Genomic DNA, 16164 nt, shown 5'->3' on the forward strand with positions numbered 1-16164 from the left:
TACTATTAAATAAATATTATAAAATTATTAATAACGATACTTCATTATAATTAATACTTTTTTATAAATAATTATTAAAAAAATTTTAGTTAAATTTTAATGTGTGGTTTAGGGAAAATTATTTAGATATTTAAATAAAATTTTTAAATAATGACATTTAGTTATTTAAAAAATTTAAATTGAAAATTTTTTATAATAATTTTATTATATTAATGAAAAATAAACATTAATATATTAAACTACATAAAATAACAAATGAAAATATATAATAAATATAATAATAATCATAATAATAGAAAGATAATTTAATCATTTAAGTTAAGATACTAATATAATAAATTATTAATATCTTTAATTACTAAAATTGCAAGTGAATGAAATTAAAAAAAGTTATTAATTATTTTGAATTAATATATATATTTTTTGTTAAATAATTATTAAATAATAGTGTGGTTTAGTGGCTTGTTGGCTCAAAAATGATTGTTTAGTCTTGTGTTCAATATTTGTTGCTGCTCATTGTAAAATTTATTTTTGAGTGGATTGAACCAGAAAATTTATTCAAATCCGGCTGGATTTTTGGTTCGCCCATTATTCGATTGTTCAAATCGATTTTCTCCAATTTTCATAAATAAGAGTTTAATATCTAAATTGGGACAATCTTATTATATATATATATATATATATATATATATATATATATATATATATATATATATATATATATATATATATATATATATCGATTTTCTCCAATTTTCATAAATAATATATTTGATAAAAATATATATTATTAATTTAATATTACAATTAAATAATAAAAAAAATTTTATAAAAATAGTTTTTTAAATAATTAAAGAAAATATTTTTTTTATATATAAATTATTTTTTAAAAGTAAATAGAGCCCAAAACTTCACTTGAATATGTACATAAAATAATAGAATATACTATATTCTAATTATAAATGTTAAACAATTTTAATAATCATTTTGTTTTGTCACTAGTGGAGTTTGAATTATAATATCCATATTTATAATTTTAAATTTATCAATAAAATAGCTTGTTGGATTTTTGATATGGTTAATTATTAATAAGGGATAATGACATTAGTGGTTTTATATATTAAAAAAAATTCATAATTCAGTATTGGAACTTTTTAATATCAATTAAGTGTCTGAATATAAAAGTTTCTCTTAATCAAATGTATTTATTCAAATTCACTTGCAAAAATTCATTTTTTACCCATATCAACAGTATTATTCTTATTCCTATGCTCCATTCACCCTTCTTGCCTTTTTTTTTTAAAAAAAAAATAAAAATTCACTTTCTTTTCTTATATTTCTTCCAATTAAAAAAAAAAAAAATCATAACTTACCTCTTCTCCTACTTCCTTTCTTCTCCTTATTTTCTCTCTTAAGTAGTTACTGGTGAATTTCTAGCTAATAGCTCTTTTCTCTCTCTCTCTCTTTTTTTTTAATTTTTAATTTTATATTTTCTTCAAATAACTCTTAGTTTTATGTCTGTTTGATAGGATTTTGAGAATTAGTTCCTCTGATATACCTTTGCTGGTAGATTTGGAGTGTTTGGTTTCCCTTAGAGGGGTTGTGTTGATGTTTTGACTCTATATAAAAGTGTCTCTCCTTGTTGTAAATTTTGTTTTGTGTAATCTCCTTAATTACTTGTAGATTTATGTCCGTTTTGGAATAAATATTGGATATAGAGGATTATAGTAAGAGGTGCATATCCTTTTTTTAGCAAGTGATTTAAATTTAAATGTCCTCTGATTCACTCATAAAAAGACTTTTAAATAAAATGTCATATAATGGCTTACCACTGAGTGGAGCAAATTTCCTACTGTTTGACCAAGTACAAGTTTTATACTTTGTCATATTATACTTTGTCAACTCGATTAAAATCATTAAATTATCTTTTATCTTATTTTTTGTACAAATAATAATCACAGTGACAGACTCACATAGGGGCAAGGGCGCCAAATTTCCAAAATTTCTCCATATATATAATACTTGCATCTTTCCATGTTCATATATTTAATTTTTAAGGTTTATATTGAATGTATTTTATAAGATATTTAATAGTATGAGGACTAGTATCTCTGTTTTATATTGTTCTTCATTTTCAATAAAATCTTTTATTTTACCTTTTCAAAACAATTTTGAAATTATCATTTGCTTCATAATAAAAAAAAATGGGAATGATCATAAGGTTTTATTATATTTTCTATAATCATGTGTCTCCAAATATTTAGGGAAAAATAAAATAATTTATATAAAAAACTAATTATTAATTTAACAACATAATGTATATTCTAGTATATTTTCTCCTTTCTTTTTTGTTTTTTATTTTTTTCTACTAATAAATCTGTCCTATCAATAGATATTAAGTGTGTGTGCTATCTTTTTAGTAGAATTTTGTTGTGCTTCTCTCCTTTGATAAAGTTAATCCTCCTTGTTGAGGAGTTTTTATGTGTTTTTTTTGATGAGTTATTTTACTTTGTTTTGGATAAGAGTGCTCTAAAGGGAGCAAATCATTCTTTTAGTAAGAAGTCTAAATTTGGAGATTCTCTTATGAGACTTGTGAAAGATTATGGAGTTAAAAAGTCAAGCACATAGTCTGTTAATTATCAATTTTTTAAATTCTTTATATTATTTTTTTAATATAAATATTTAATTTCTTTTATGAAAAATATAGGTTAAACTATGATTTAGTTTTTGAGATTTGATAAGACTTACAACTTATGTCCCTGAAATTTGATAAACCTGCCAGTTATTTCTTGTCATTAAAATTTTAATTAAGTTATCGTTACCCAAATGCTTTTAACTCTATTTTCAATCTAAAAATAATTTAGTTTTTCAAGTTATATATATATATATATATATATATATATATATATATATATATATATAATAATGACATAAATAAAAATTTACAAAATTATAAAGGCTTTTTTGTAAATAGTTATAATATTTAAGGATTAATTTTTAAAATATATGAATAATTTTGTAATTAACTAAAATTTTTAAAGACCTTAAAATAATTAATTCATATTTTAATAATTTAAATTAAAAATTTTTCAATCATTTTAAAAATATAAGAATTAAATTATTAATAAAATAAAATTTAAAAAATTAAATTATTAAAATAATAAAACCTTAAAGACTAATTTATTTTCAAATTAAAATTAATGATAAGGATATGTTGACTATTTTTACTAAAATTAATGTAGTTTAACAAAATTAACTTAACAAAATTCTAACATCATGAACGAAATTATAAGTTTTATTAAATTTTGAGAATTAAATTGCTTAATTTTAAATATATAAAGACTAAATTATAAGTTCTGTAAAACCTAAAAACAAAATTATAGTTCATCCAAAGATATAATATATTAGATTATATTTCACTTTTTGTATCCTATTTTCGATTAATGAACCACCTTTCTTTTTTATAAAAAAATAGTTTTTGTTAAATGATTTGGATTTCTATTTTAGAGCAAAAGTTCATTTTTCTTTATGACTCATTTCAAGTAAAGAAAAATATTTTATATTAACAAATTTCATGCATTTTCTAACATTTAAAATTATAGAATATTTTTTCTAGAATAATATATATACTTTCTAAAGTTAAAAATAGTACATGGGAAATTATCTTATCTTTTTAAATATCATATACAAAAACTATGTTATATATATATATATAGCCTTCGAACTTTATTATTATTATTATTATTATTATTATTATTATTATTGATTTCAACTAAAACTGAAACAATCTAAAAGCAAGTCTAATACCATTAAACTAAAGGCCATTAATAAATATATTATTTTCCACTTTCGTTAATAAAGCCTTTTATTGCCATAATAATTTGAGTGAAAAATGGTAAAATATAATTGAGCTGAAAATTCTGTTGAAATATTATAATTTGTTGTTTGGAAAAAGAAAAGAAAATTGACTTTTATTTGTTGATCTTGGCACCCTTTTTCAGAATTTCAAATTTACCAAAAAAAAATGATAAATAAATTAAAAAAAACAAACAACAGTGTTTATTGCTAGTTACAGAAAATGGCATTCCTTGTATAAATCAAATACAGGAATTATAAGTCCTAGCCAGTAGCACTGGAGTCTATTAGGAATGTGAAGTCTCAAGTTTAACTTTCAATCTGATCTAAATGAATAAAAAGACTGTATTCAAGTATAGAAGGCCTAATATTATGAGCAACTATCAAATAAGACATGTTCCAAATGTCATCATATAAACTGAATTCTCTCAAGTTCAAGTTTTAATCAGAATTAAATGAAAAAAAAAAAAAAAACTGTAACCAAGTATAGAAGGCCTAATATTATATGAGCAACTATGAAATAAGACATGTTTCAAATGTTACTATATAAAATGAATTCATTCCAAAACCAATCATAGAAAGAATAAAGAGAATCTTTTCTCCAATGCCCAGAAAGAAATACAAAGATGCTTTACACCTGCCAGTTTCTATAAGAAAATGCTCGCAAACAATGTAAAGATCTCAATGAACAAGCTGAAGATATAGGTGGTCATATAACATTATGAACAGGTCAATTTAAAATGCTGAGTAGATGGGTTACAAAGAAATTAGCCAAAAGCATTATTACAAGGTTAATTTTGAAAGAATATTTCAATGAAAGAATCTGCTACTCCACAATTTTTCCTCCATAGTTAGACTCGGTCTATCCAAAAAAGAAATGGAAAATGGCAGACCAATATCCAGCCAACTGAGAGAAAAATCAATTAGTCACATGTGTAAATAAAGATTTGGAAACATTACTAGTTAGTCCTTGCATTTAATGAAGCTAACTATTTAGTCCTACTTTGAAAAATACACTACTTAGTTCGCCTATATTTAGTCTATGAACTGCTTTAGTCCCTCCCATCAACTCTTTTGTTAGTCAAGTTAGTCAAAGTTGAGAGAATAGTCCTAGACAAAGACTAAATAGTTGATGGATTTAAAATTACAGGGATTAAATAGTTGTATTATTCAAATTACAGAGATTGAATAGTTGAGTTGAAAAAAAATTGCTTTAAAATAACGCAAGGGACTAAACATTTCACGAACTAAAAAATAGAGAGTAAATAGTGCATTTTTTAAAATAGGACTAAGTAATTAGTTTCATTAAAATGCATGGATTAAACAGTAATTTTCCCTAAACATTTAACAAAAGTGTTTGTGTGTTTGTGCGTTAGAATCTCATGTAAGCATGCCCTATTAAGTAAATGCTAAAGGAATGATTAACTGTACCTGATCCAGTATACTTTTCCCAGTGCCACCTTCAATTACCAAGCCTGCCGTGAGACCAATCATTGCCCATGCACCATTAATTGCCTCAATTTGATGTCGTCTCTAATGTAAAATAAAACATTGTTAGCGACAAATTTTTGGAGTCAGCATTGTTGTTGATTTACATTAAAAGTTGACCTAAGCATTTCAAAATTAAATTACAATAACAGTACTTCTTTGGCAGGAGGGAAAAACAAACAGAAGAAACATCAGGTACTTGGACAATTATCTGCAGTTGAACCCTGCTTGGGGATAAAAATATCATCTATGTATTATGGACCAGTTATTCCAGGTCTATACCATCTTCTACCCATGTTTACTATCTCATTTAGTTTCGCTTCTTCTCCTTCAGTTGAGGTGTGTGCGCGTCTGTGTTTTGGGGGGCTGGGATCAACAGGACAGATCAATGGCTCCCATGGCACCATTCCCAGCAAAGTTTAATGAAACCTCCAACCTCATTTATTATCATCTCTTGGCACTCGGCCAATTCAACCCACTCGTCATTTTTCTTTTTCAAATTCTCCTCCCAGTTTGACTTGACCTCATCCAATTGCTGATGCAACCAACTGAAACAGTCCTCTCTTCACGTTGGTGAGACAGATCCTCAATAGATGCCATGGCTGGAGCAGGAGGTGACATGCTCACTAATGTCTCTTGAACAAGGACAGGAGAAGCAGGGCAGGCTGGGCTTCCTCTCTTCCGTCCTGACAAGGTTGGTGCCGTAGAGGAGCCTCCAATGCCTCCTCCCCCCTCTTCTCCACTTACAAACCACCCACCACACCACCAACCAAACACACCCCCCACACCTCCCTCTCCTCCTTCCTTTTTCTTCTCTTGAGACCTCAAACAAGATGTCAGATCCTCTTTTGGGCACCTCTAGGTCTTAACAAAATAGATTAGACTTAACTCACTTCCAAAAGCTAACTTAAGGGAGAAAGAGTACCTAAGGTCTTATAAGGAGCATATTACCCTTATCCCAAATCAATGTGAGATATTAAAAAACCCCTTACGCTCAGGATCAAAACTTAGAGCATGAAACATATGGAAGGCCCAAACATTAATCGGAGAGACTCTGATGCCATCTTCAAAAAAGAGGCTAGGTTTAATTCACTCTCAAAAGTTAACTCAAAGGGGGAGAAGTATCCAAAACCTTATGAGGGGTACATTACCCCTATCCCAAACCAATGTGGAATATTAACACTAGGCTGAACAACATTTGGGCCAGCTATAGAAGTGACCATCAAAAGATGTGATGATCTAGTAGCCTGATATTCCACATTGGGACTAACACCCTGACCCTCTATAATAGAGGGATCGACTCCTCCAATAGCAGGAACGGTAGCCAAATTCAATTCCTTCATAAGGGATCCGGTCAAATTACCTACATAACTCCTTACTAAGCCTTGAAAATTAATCCTTTGGGACTCCTACATCAGGGCAAGCCCCTTGATTAGCCCAAGTTGCCCATGGGCTACAACAATGGCCTCTTCAATAGAAATCCCAAATTTTAATAATGGTTCTGTTGGTCTAGCACCACATCAAACAAGAAATAGAAAACACCACGTTAGCATGAAAAGAAAAAGAAAAACAAATCAATAAAAACCTTTTAATGATTTTTATACTACTCTCAACAAGGGAATGACCCTTTGATAGATCATGTGTTGTACCCAATTCCAGCACATATAAAGAAAACCACATCTGACAATTCGCCAATGGTTAACAATGGCACCACATTTACGTTAGTGGGAGTCAAAACCAAAACCCCAATAAATGTTTTGATCCTTAGAAAACAATCAAACCCTTTAAAAATAAAATAATAAAAAAATAAAAAAAATAAAATAAAATTCCAATGCTTTGTGGAATTAGGCAACCCACAAGTCTCCTATGCTCTCAACAGCTAAAGTTATAAAATTCCCTAATCTTTTCATATGAAAAGCTAAAGACACGAACCAATGGTCTCACATGACAACGAAGGCATAGATTTTCAAACACTGAGAAAATGGAGATTGCGATAGGAGAAATAGTAAGAGGACAACAACAATAAGCATAAAAACGTTAGCATGAAAAGGAGTTGGTGTAAGCCAAGTCCTTTACGAAAAGTACAAGATCATTTTTGTCACTTCTTTCTAAAGTGTAAGTGGAAGAATGAACATCTACTTCCAACTCTTATTAGTGGAAGATTTGGCGGAACTATTAGGGGAAAGGGAATACCTAGCGACTATTTCGCATGGGTTGTCAATATGTACCTTATAGAAAAACTTAGATAAATATTTTGAGAGTGACATGAAGGAAAATGAAAAGAAATATAAACCTTAAACCAGTTTAGGAGAAAAAGGAAACAATAATGTACCTTTAAGAAGAGAAGAAAAGTCTCAAATAAGGGAACAATATTGCAAAAGCAAAAACATTTGCAGAAAACCCTTGTCAAATCACAAGAGATGGTGATGAAAAAAGGAAACAAAAGGGAGCAGAAATCCTCATACATCAACTGCCTTGAGATCCAATGGATATGGTTATTAGTGAAAAGATACATATCGGTCAACGATAGAGATTTGCCATTGGAATTCAAGAAGCTTCCTTTGACATGAAAAAGCCATGCACACTCTACGAGGCATCTCAACAAATGAAAGTGCATCCCATGTTTAATCATTCCAACTGTCTTATAGGAAGGACTAATGAAGAGGCCCCTCCACCTTCTTAACAGAAGGATTGGTGATTCAAAGATAAATGAAATCAGTGAGAAAGATTCTGAAATTTAGAATTAGCAACCGGCCTCACGTGGTCCGACCTACAACAATAATGGTTTGTTTTAAGCCCTAGTCTACTCAGCAAAATCTTCTCTACATCATAAACCATTTGTCTTGACACCAAAGAACTCCCATTGAGTTCTCCCACGAGAAATTCAATCATGGTCCCTCTAAAGTTTTGATTCTTAAATTGAACCTTAGAGGGGTACACATAATATGATCTAAAATAAGTCAACCCATAAGATACTATCATATGAACACTTACCCTTACCCACCGACCTATATGAATGCCCGAATGTCTAATTTTAGAGCTTTTAAGATTAATGACCCGACCAACCCAATACGATTAAAGGCTGCTAGGCTTGAGGTTAAATTAGCAAGATACCAATGACAGAACCTGAGTTTGACTACTATTTGAATAAGAACCTAACAAGGCATTAACCTCTATGGCATAAAGCATCCATGGTTTTCCTACGGAGTCCCTCTTACAACAAAACATCCATCTGTTGGTTAACTTGACTAGTCTAATGCGAGATCGAAATCAGTCAAAACCATGGTTCACTTAAGCCGCGACTGAACTAGACCAAAATTGGCCGGTTCAATTCCAGGCCAAAATCGAATTTTTTTCACTTAAAAAATTTTAAAAAAAAATTGAACCAATGGATTGATTAAAACCGAATCGCATCGAAACCATGGAAGAACCTTAGGTATTGGTCCAAGTTCATACCCCAATGAACCGAAATTGTTAGTTTTAGGTTGGTTTCAAACCATAACAAGCCCGTGGCCAGGCTTGGCTATTATAGGGGGTACTCCAGGCATAAATACTATCTCTTTCGACAGCTCAAAGCTTAAACCATTTGTAAAACTCATTATTACACATATTCTTAATCAGATAGCTTCTAATTGGTATAAATAGGAAGAACCAAGAACCAACCGGCAAGGGGGGGGGAGGGTGGGGGGGGGGGGAGGGGGGTGGGTTTCTAGATCCATAATCTAGTATCAAACACTAAATTCTCTTAGGTCATGGAACTAACTCCATCTCTCTACAAGTCACTAACTTGTGCATCTAAGATTCATCAATGGGGAACCATCCACCTTGTTGTAACCTTTTCCTGTCTTGTAGGTACCACTTGGCAATCATCTATAGAGCATCCACATTTTCAACTCGTATCTATTATTATTATTATTATTATTATTATTATTATTATTATTATTATTATTATTATTAGAACTTTAACTTCATACCAACCGCACTTAATTGTTACCCTTAAAATTTTAACCTCAATCATTTACTCCTTAAATTACTCCCTTAAATATCACTCCTTTTCACCCACATCCTGCTACCTCCACAACAAACACACCCCATATAAGAATGCTGAGAAAAATTTTGAAAAACTACAGGGAGTTTTTTTAATTAGTTCCAATGTTGAGAAGAAAAAAATCAACAATTAGTTATCAACAACAGCTAGTGATACCACATAAGCAGGACAAGTCATTTACACTAAGTATCTTAAAATGATAAGAAATCTCATTGACCTTGAGTTTCTCTTTAGCTTTTATCTCTCGCATCTGAATGGCAGCTAATCGCTTAGCTTCCAAAGGATCAACCATGATTACCTGATCTTTTGAATCTCCTTCACCTGACACCTGTATCATACACCAAAAAAATAAAAAAAGAAATGGCAATTTTGTTAATTATGAATTTGTATCACCAATAAGAATTTCCACCTTGTTAACTTTAAAGAAAGCATTTGACAAATCATGAATCTGTATATTGAAAATAACTAATTGACATTATTAAAAGAAAGTGTTGGATGGGAAATATAAAAAATAAAAAGAAAAAATTTTGAACACATAAAGTACAAGGGGATTAAGAGAGTGTTTTGTTTGGTTACTTACTTTTAATTTTTGACTTAAAATATTTTTTAACTTATAAGTCAAATTAAAAATAAGATGGTAAAATCACTTAAAAATAACTTTTAAGTAGTTTAAATATTTGGTTAAAAGATGGTTAAAAGTAATTGAATTGGTTAATCTATTTATGAATTTCTACTTATAATTAGGTTTGCCAAACTTATAAACCAATCAAACATCCTCTAAGTAACAAAGGAAACAAATAATATGCCCAAAAATGTAGGCATGCAAGTTGCATGTCTGAATTTTTATAAGATTCAACCAAAGTTACTTCCACTCTTTTTCCCTGAAGTACCCATATTGGACATGGATGCGTACAGCATTTTCATGCTTAAAATAGTGTGGAAGACTGAAATTTAGGTAAATAGGCAAGTTTGAGGTCTGGACATGTATCCAGATAAGACACTTATATCCAAGTCCAATTAACATCAATTGAATGCAAATAACATAGTATAGCATGTAACAATTCACTAATTTGAATTAAATGCATACAGTTTTCATTGCCACATTCACATGCAATCTCTCAATTTTGATGCCCATAAGATAGACCTAATATCTAAGTCAATCATTTGACCAACATAGCTGCCAAAGTGACGCGCACCAAACATGATATTGCATTAGAAGTTTCTGAGAAAGCAAAAATATGCTTTGCTACATTGAGGCAAAGAATTTTTTTAAAAAGTTGGTATCTAAATTGGATCTCACTTATCCATAAATGGAGAGGGAAAGAAGAGGAAACGTGGAGAGAGAAGTACCAGTTAAATGCCAGTTTCCTACCAAAGCATGAAAGAATTTATTAGTCTCTTAAAGACACTGACTTTCTAGGCTCTGTAGTATACAAAAGCCAATTAATCACCAATAACAAAGGTCAGTATTTCAATGCACAAAATGCATGTCATGGTGCTTGATTAAAACTAGACATGTTCATCATGGAAACAAGCAAACGGAAAGACATAAATTGCTATAATCTGGAAACCAGGTGATTCTTTAGCCTTCTGACCTAAATTATAGCAACTTTTATCATTCCTTGCACAGTGACAATAGACTTCTCAAATTATCCAATAGAATATAGATTGAGAAGAGTCCAGTTCTGCTATAGAAACTCAGACAAGGAGAGCAACAAACAGCCCTCAAACAGAAGAGCTCTTGGAACCAACAAATAATGCCCGAGTCCAGTTCCACTATAGTAACTCAGACAAGGAGAGCAACAAACAGCCCTCAAAAAGAAGAGCTCTTAGAACCTACAAATAATGCCCTCAGGAGTCAGGAATTATGCATAAAGCCCTTGCTGAAAATGAATTTAGACTTTAGAGGAATGCTTTTCAAATGGACAACGAGCATAGATTTTTGCCCTTATGCATGTATTAGAGGGGGATATAACATTGGTTTAAAATATAATCATTGGTATGACTACTGAAATGGTGTAGAAAGTCCTATAGGATTCAGCAAAAAGGGTTGTTGAAGAATAATAAAAGACAGCAGGCTGTGCTTTTACTAAATATCAATGAAGAATACTTTTTGAGTTCCTCTTCTGAAGATTTTGACACGTAGAAAATTGTCTGACAATGGAATTTCAGTTATATATAAATCATGAAGTCAGGGTTGCTAGGACATGCAGCTATCAGAGTCAAATAACAGCTCTTTCTTGGTTGCACTGGTCAGAGTTAACAGGAAGATTTTAATGTGTAGTACTTTTACATATTATGTTTTAGTTAAAATGCAAAACGCATTAACAAGAATGTGAAATTTAATGTGGATTGGCCACTTACCCACCTCATAAAATCCACTATCAAACAAAATTATAATCTTCTCAAATAGTTCTTATTCACAAATTGAAACCCCAACTCACTAAATGGTGCTTTTCCTTTCACAAATTCCATTACGAACATGTACAAACTTTAGGCCAATCCGTGTATTTATGGTATGTTAAGACTTCAAATTTCAAAAAGTAAGTGTAAGCTTCCTCAACTAAAAGACTACTGAAATCTCCTCACCCAACACCCAACCCCCCCCCCCCCCCCCCCCGGCCGCCCCCAACAACAACCAACTCAACTCAACTCAACTAAGCCTTTATCCCAAAAATTTGGGGTCGGCTATATGGATTCCCAAAAATTTGACCTTCAAAGTAAGGTAAAAATCAAGCAGAAGTTATCTTTGAGAATTACACTTCAACAAGATTTTACGCATAAATTATATTTGCACTGTCATTCAATGTTGTTGAAGACCATTACAGAGACGTCACACCAACAATCCACAACTGAGCTAAGGCAAAAAGCTGAAAAAAGGGTCAATTTTCCAGGAAAGTAAACTACATAGTCCAGTCTCTTCCTATAGATATTTGGAAAAATGACTATATCAATATATTATGCATCAGCATAAGCAATTCTAGCCATATCAAATTAGAGATATCAAAACTTTGAGATTGTGTAATGCCACAAGGCACTTGTTGACTAAATCATCAATCACATACCTAAAAAGACCTTTGATTATAATCAAACCACACATACTGCCATTACAAATGAAGAGGCCTTGGTTTGGAGCATACATTAGGATTTGCCAAGATTCTGAAAGCTTGGCTCTTGGTTCTTCTGGTAACTGAGCTGCTGTCTTTGTCCCTGTTGAATCCCCACCTGAAAAAAAATATTGGTTTAGAACATCACACTAAAAAGCAAAAGCAACCCATTCAACTAGGGGGATAGTGGAGTTGAATCAATACACTATATTGCTTGAACTTGCAAAAAAAAAAAAAAAACAAAGAAAAAAAAGAAAAACTACTCGAGGCTCAAAACTTGATTCAACCTAGCTCAACCTTTATTTGTTTATTTATTTATTATTATTAATTTTTTTTTTGTACTTGAAGTTCACATGAATCCTTGATATGATATGAAAATCAAATTCAATTATTACTAAAAATTCAAGTAAAACTCAAATAAACTCTAATGAGTTTGAATTAGCTATAATTTTATACATTTAGGGAGAAATAGCATATATCATTTATTATTATACCATATCAAATTTTCAAAATTATATGAAAAACTAGTTAGGCATGGTTTGAGTGGTAAATCACATTACTTGAACTTGGCAGTACTTGTTACTCGAATTAAATCCCATTTTAATAAGGGCCTATATAGTTGATTATGTTGCTTTACACATCAAAATTGACTGACCAATTTAATTTTGCAATTCAATCATTTATATTTTGCACTTTCATTTTGTAAATTCCCAATGTGGGACAGGTATTCCCAATAAAGTTCCAGTAATAGAAAACTAGCTTGACTTTTTATTCCCCTACACTCAAACACTCTGTTTTAGCACAGATAACCGCTTCATTCAACCCATTTTCGTTTCTGACCACATAAGCAAAGCAAAACAGCTATATCAATCAAATAATAAAAGCGTACCCCTAATTAAGTCTTTTCCTCTTGCGATAGAGTTTCCCAGCAACAAAGCAGACACATAAAGAAAATTCAAGTAAATAAGCAAGAAAACTAAAAAAAAAAATATGAAAGAACAAGAGTAAATGGACAAATGGTATGCGAGATTGAGAGTTGGTTCTTACTTGAGGATAGTCGCAGAGCGATGAAGATTAAGGGAAAGAGATGCGTATTGACAGGAGAGAAGGAGATTTCCACTGATGGGTAGCAGAGAAGATGCGGGCACCATTTACGCGGCTCTCTGCTCAATTGTGAGTTCTTGCTTCCTTTGCTATCTGAAATGTGTGGTTGTGAGATGCTTCTTTTATTTGGACATAAAAGTCATTTGGTTGGCAATAATCTCTTTATTTTGGATTTGGTGGTAAAGCAATCTTCTAACAATTTTTTATGAATTTTCCTAAGGCTACGTTTATTTATTTATTTTAAATATTTTTATTTTTTTTATGAGACATTAAAAAATTAAATAATTTTTCTTAAATAAATTTATCTTTTAAAAAATAAGAAAAAAATTATTATTTAATTTTAATATTTTAATAAAAATAATTATTTAATTTTTATATTTTAAAAAATATATTATTTAATCCCTGTAAAATTTTTTATTAAATTATTTAGTTCCTACATTAAATTTTTCTTTAGTCAATATTGATCGATTTATTATTTAATTTTTTTATTTTAATAAAATTAATTAATTAGTCCTTATAATTTGATTTTGTTAACTATTTAATTTCATAATTATTTTTTTATACCTAAACTATCATAATTTTCTTGCATTTATTTTTTTCTTATCATTTCTTATTTCTCTCTCTATACTTTTTTTCTCAACACTCACACCTTTTTTTCCTTTATTCTCTTTTTATTTTCATCTATCAATAAAAATAATGTAAGCTGTTTACACAAAAAAGTTAATTAGTTTCTTTAAATTTCTAAATAATTAAGGAAAATTATTTCTAAGTAGAGAAATATAACAATGATGTCTAAATAATTAAAATTTTTTAGAAAATATAAATTAAGATTTAATCTCCACATAGCACAATTTTTATTTTTATCTAAAAATATATTTTTTAAAATACATGAATTAACTAATTAGTTTTACTAATATATAATGATTAAATAGTCGTACTTTTCAAAATACACAAATCAATTAATTAGTTTCCTTAAAAAAAAATTAAATAATAATATGAATAGTATGGATAATGAAAAATTTGATGAAGTGACTAAATAGTTTAATAAAAATTTTTACATGTACTAAATAGTATATTTTTTAAAATACAAGAATCAAATAGTTAGTTTCATTAAAATATAAAAATTAAAAAATAATTTTTAAAAAAATTAAAAAATAATTTTTTTAAAAAAAATAAAAAATAATTTTTTAGACTTTTATGATTTTATTAAAATATAAATTTACTTATATATATGACATAAAAATATATTATTAATTTAATATTATAATTAAACAATAAAAAGTATTTCCATGAAAAATATTTTTTAAAAAATTATTTCAAAGGTGCTAACAGCTTAATGGATTGTAATTAACTTAAAATTAACAATTTTAATTTAAGAGTAAATCACCATCATTATATAGTTTATTAAAATTAATTATTTAATTTTTATTTTCTTAAAACTCAAATTAAATGTACTCCTATTTTATAAAATTAAATTATTTAACCTTTCTGTCAATAAATATATTAATTAATTTATTTTAATTTTGAAAATTTATATCATTTGTAATTTTAACTGTTCATATTATTTAACCCATTAAAGCAAGTTAATAAACATTTTCTTCCACAGAAATCTTATAGAAGGAATAAAGAACTTAATTTTACAAAATACAATAACGTTTTCATCAGGTTTTAAAAAAATAAGAATTAAATAATTAATTTTAATAAAATACAAGTATCTGATAATAATTTGTCTTAATTTGAAGTTCAAAAAATAAAAATCATGAAGTTTCTCTCAATTTTGATTTTCATCATGTTTTAATTTTACTTTGATTTTAATTTGACAAATTTAAGATTAAAATTATTTTTTAATTTTTTAAAATAAAAATCTAATTTTGAATCAAATCAGATAACTTAGGTCTCATTCAATCTATTTTGATTAAAGATCTATTTAATATTATTATTAAAATTACTGTTAAAAAAATTATTTTTTTAAATATATTAATTAAGAAATATTAAAAAATAATTTAAAATTAAATTTAATAACTTTTAATTTAATAAATTAAAATAATAAAATAATTATTTATAAATATTCTTTTCATAAAATTTAAAATATTACTTTATTTAAAAAAATAATTTCAACCATCTAAACAAATACTAAAACATTTTAACCAATTTCAATTTCCAATTAGATTCATTCAATTCTAATTTCAATTTGACCCCTAATAGAGTCTATTTATCTCTTTTATATTGAAATCACATGTAGGCCATTTTTTCCCTATTGCGAACAGGAATGAACGAACAAAAAGAAAGGCTGCTGTGCAGCATCTGCACGAAGAGCTTCGGCCTTGCAGTCTGGCACACGTCTACGAAACAGCAAAGGACAGTCAGCCCATTCAGAAAATTGTACTTAGTGACCAATCATAATATATTAATAAAATATTTTTTTATTAAAATATATAACAAATAAAAATAATATAAAATATCAAATTATAAAAATTATTTATTTATTAAAAAATTATAATAAAATCTCTACAATAAATATAAATATTATAAAATTATATTTTTTATTGTTATATAATTTTA

The 16164-nt window shown here is 28.5% G+C and overlaps 1 protein-coding gene across 1 annotated transcript; it reads right to left on the reverse strand.

The window, feature by feature from the left end:
- Positions 1-4430: 4430 nt before the first annotated feature.
- On the reverse strand, positions 4431-13721 carry LOC131171878 (uncharacterized). The gene is made up of 5 exons (XM_058132008.1): positions 13546-13721; positions 12532-12616; positions 9609-9719; positions 5287-5388; positions 4431-4762 (listed from the first exon to the last, which is right to left on the reverse strand). The coding sequence occupies exons 1-5, from the start codon at positions 13647-13649 to the stop codon at positions 4718-4720; spliced, it is 447 nt and encodes a 148-aa protein (XP_057987991.1). The 5' UTR covers positions 13650-13721; the 3' UTR covers positions 4431-4717.
- Between the last annotated feature and the right edge of the window lie 2443 nt (positions 13722-16164).

Source organism: Hevea brasiliensis, chromosome 13, assembly GCF_030052815.1.
Source record: "Hevea brasiliensis isolate MT/VB/25A 57/8 chromosome 13, ASM3005281v1, whole genome shotgun sequence".
Lineage (NCBI taxonomy): Eukaryota > Viridiplantae > Streptophyta > Magnoliopsida > Malpighiales > Euphorbiaceae > Hevea > Hevea brasiliensis.

Excerpts from the sequence above, each read along its gene's own strand:
- LOC131171878 (XM_058132008.1), bottom strand. The coding sequence starts at position 13,649 with ATGGTGCCCGCATCTTCTCTGCTACCCATCAGTGGAAATCTCCTTCTC. Across the intron at positions 12,617-13,545 it reads CGCTCTGCGACTATCCTCAA|GTGGGGATTCAACAGGGACA; the intron begins GTAAGAACCAAC and ends ATTTTTTTTCAG. Across the intron at positions 9,720-12,531 it reads GAATCTTGGCAAATCCTAAT|GTGTCAGGTGAAGGAGATTC; the intron begins GTATGCTCCAAA and ends TGTATGATACAG.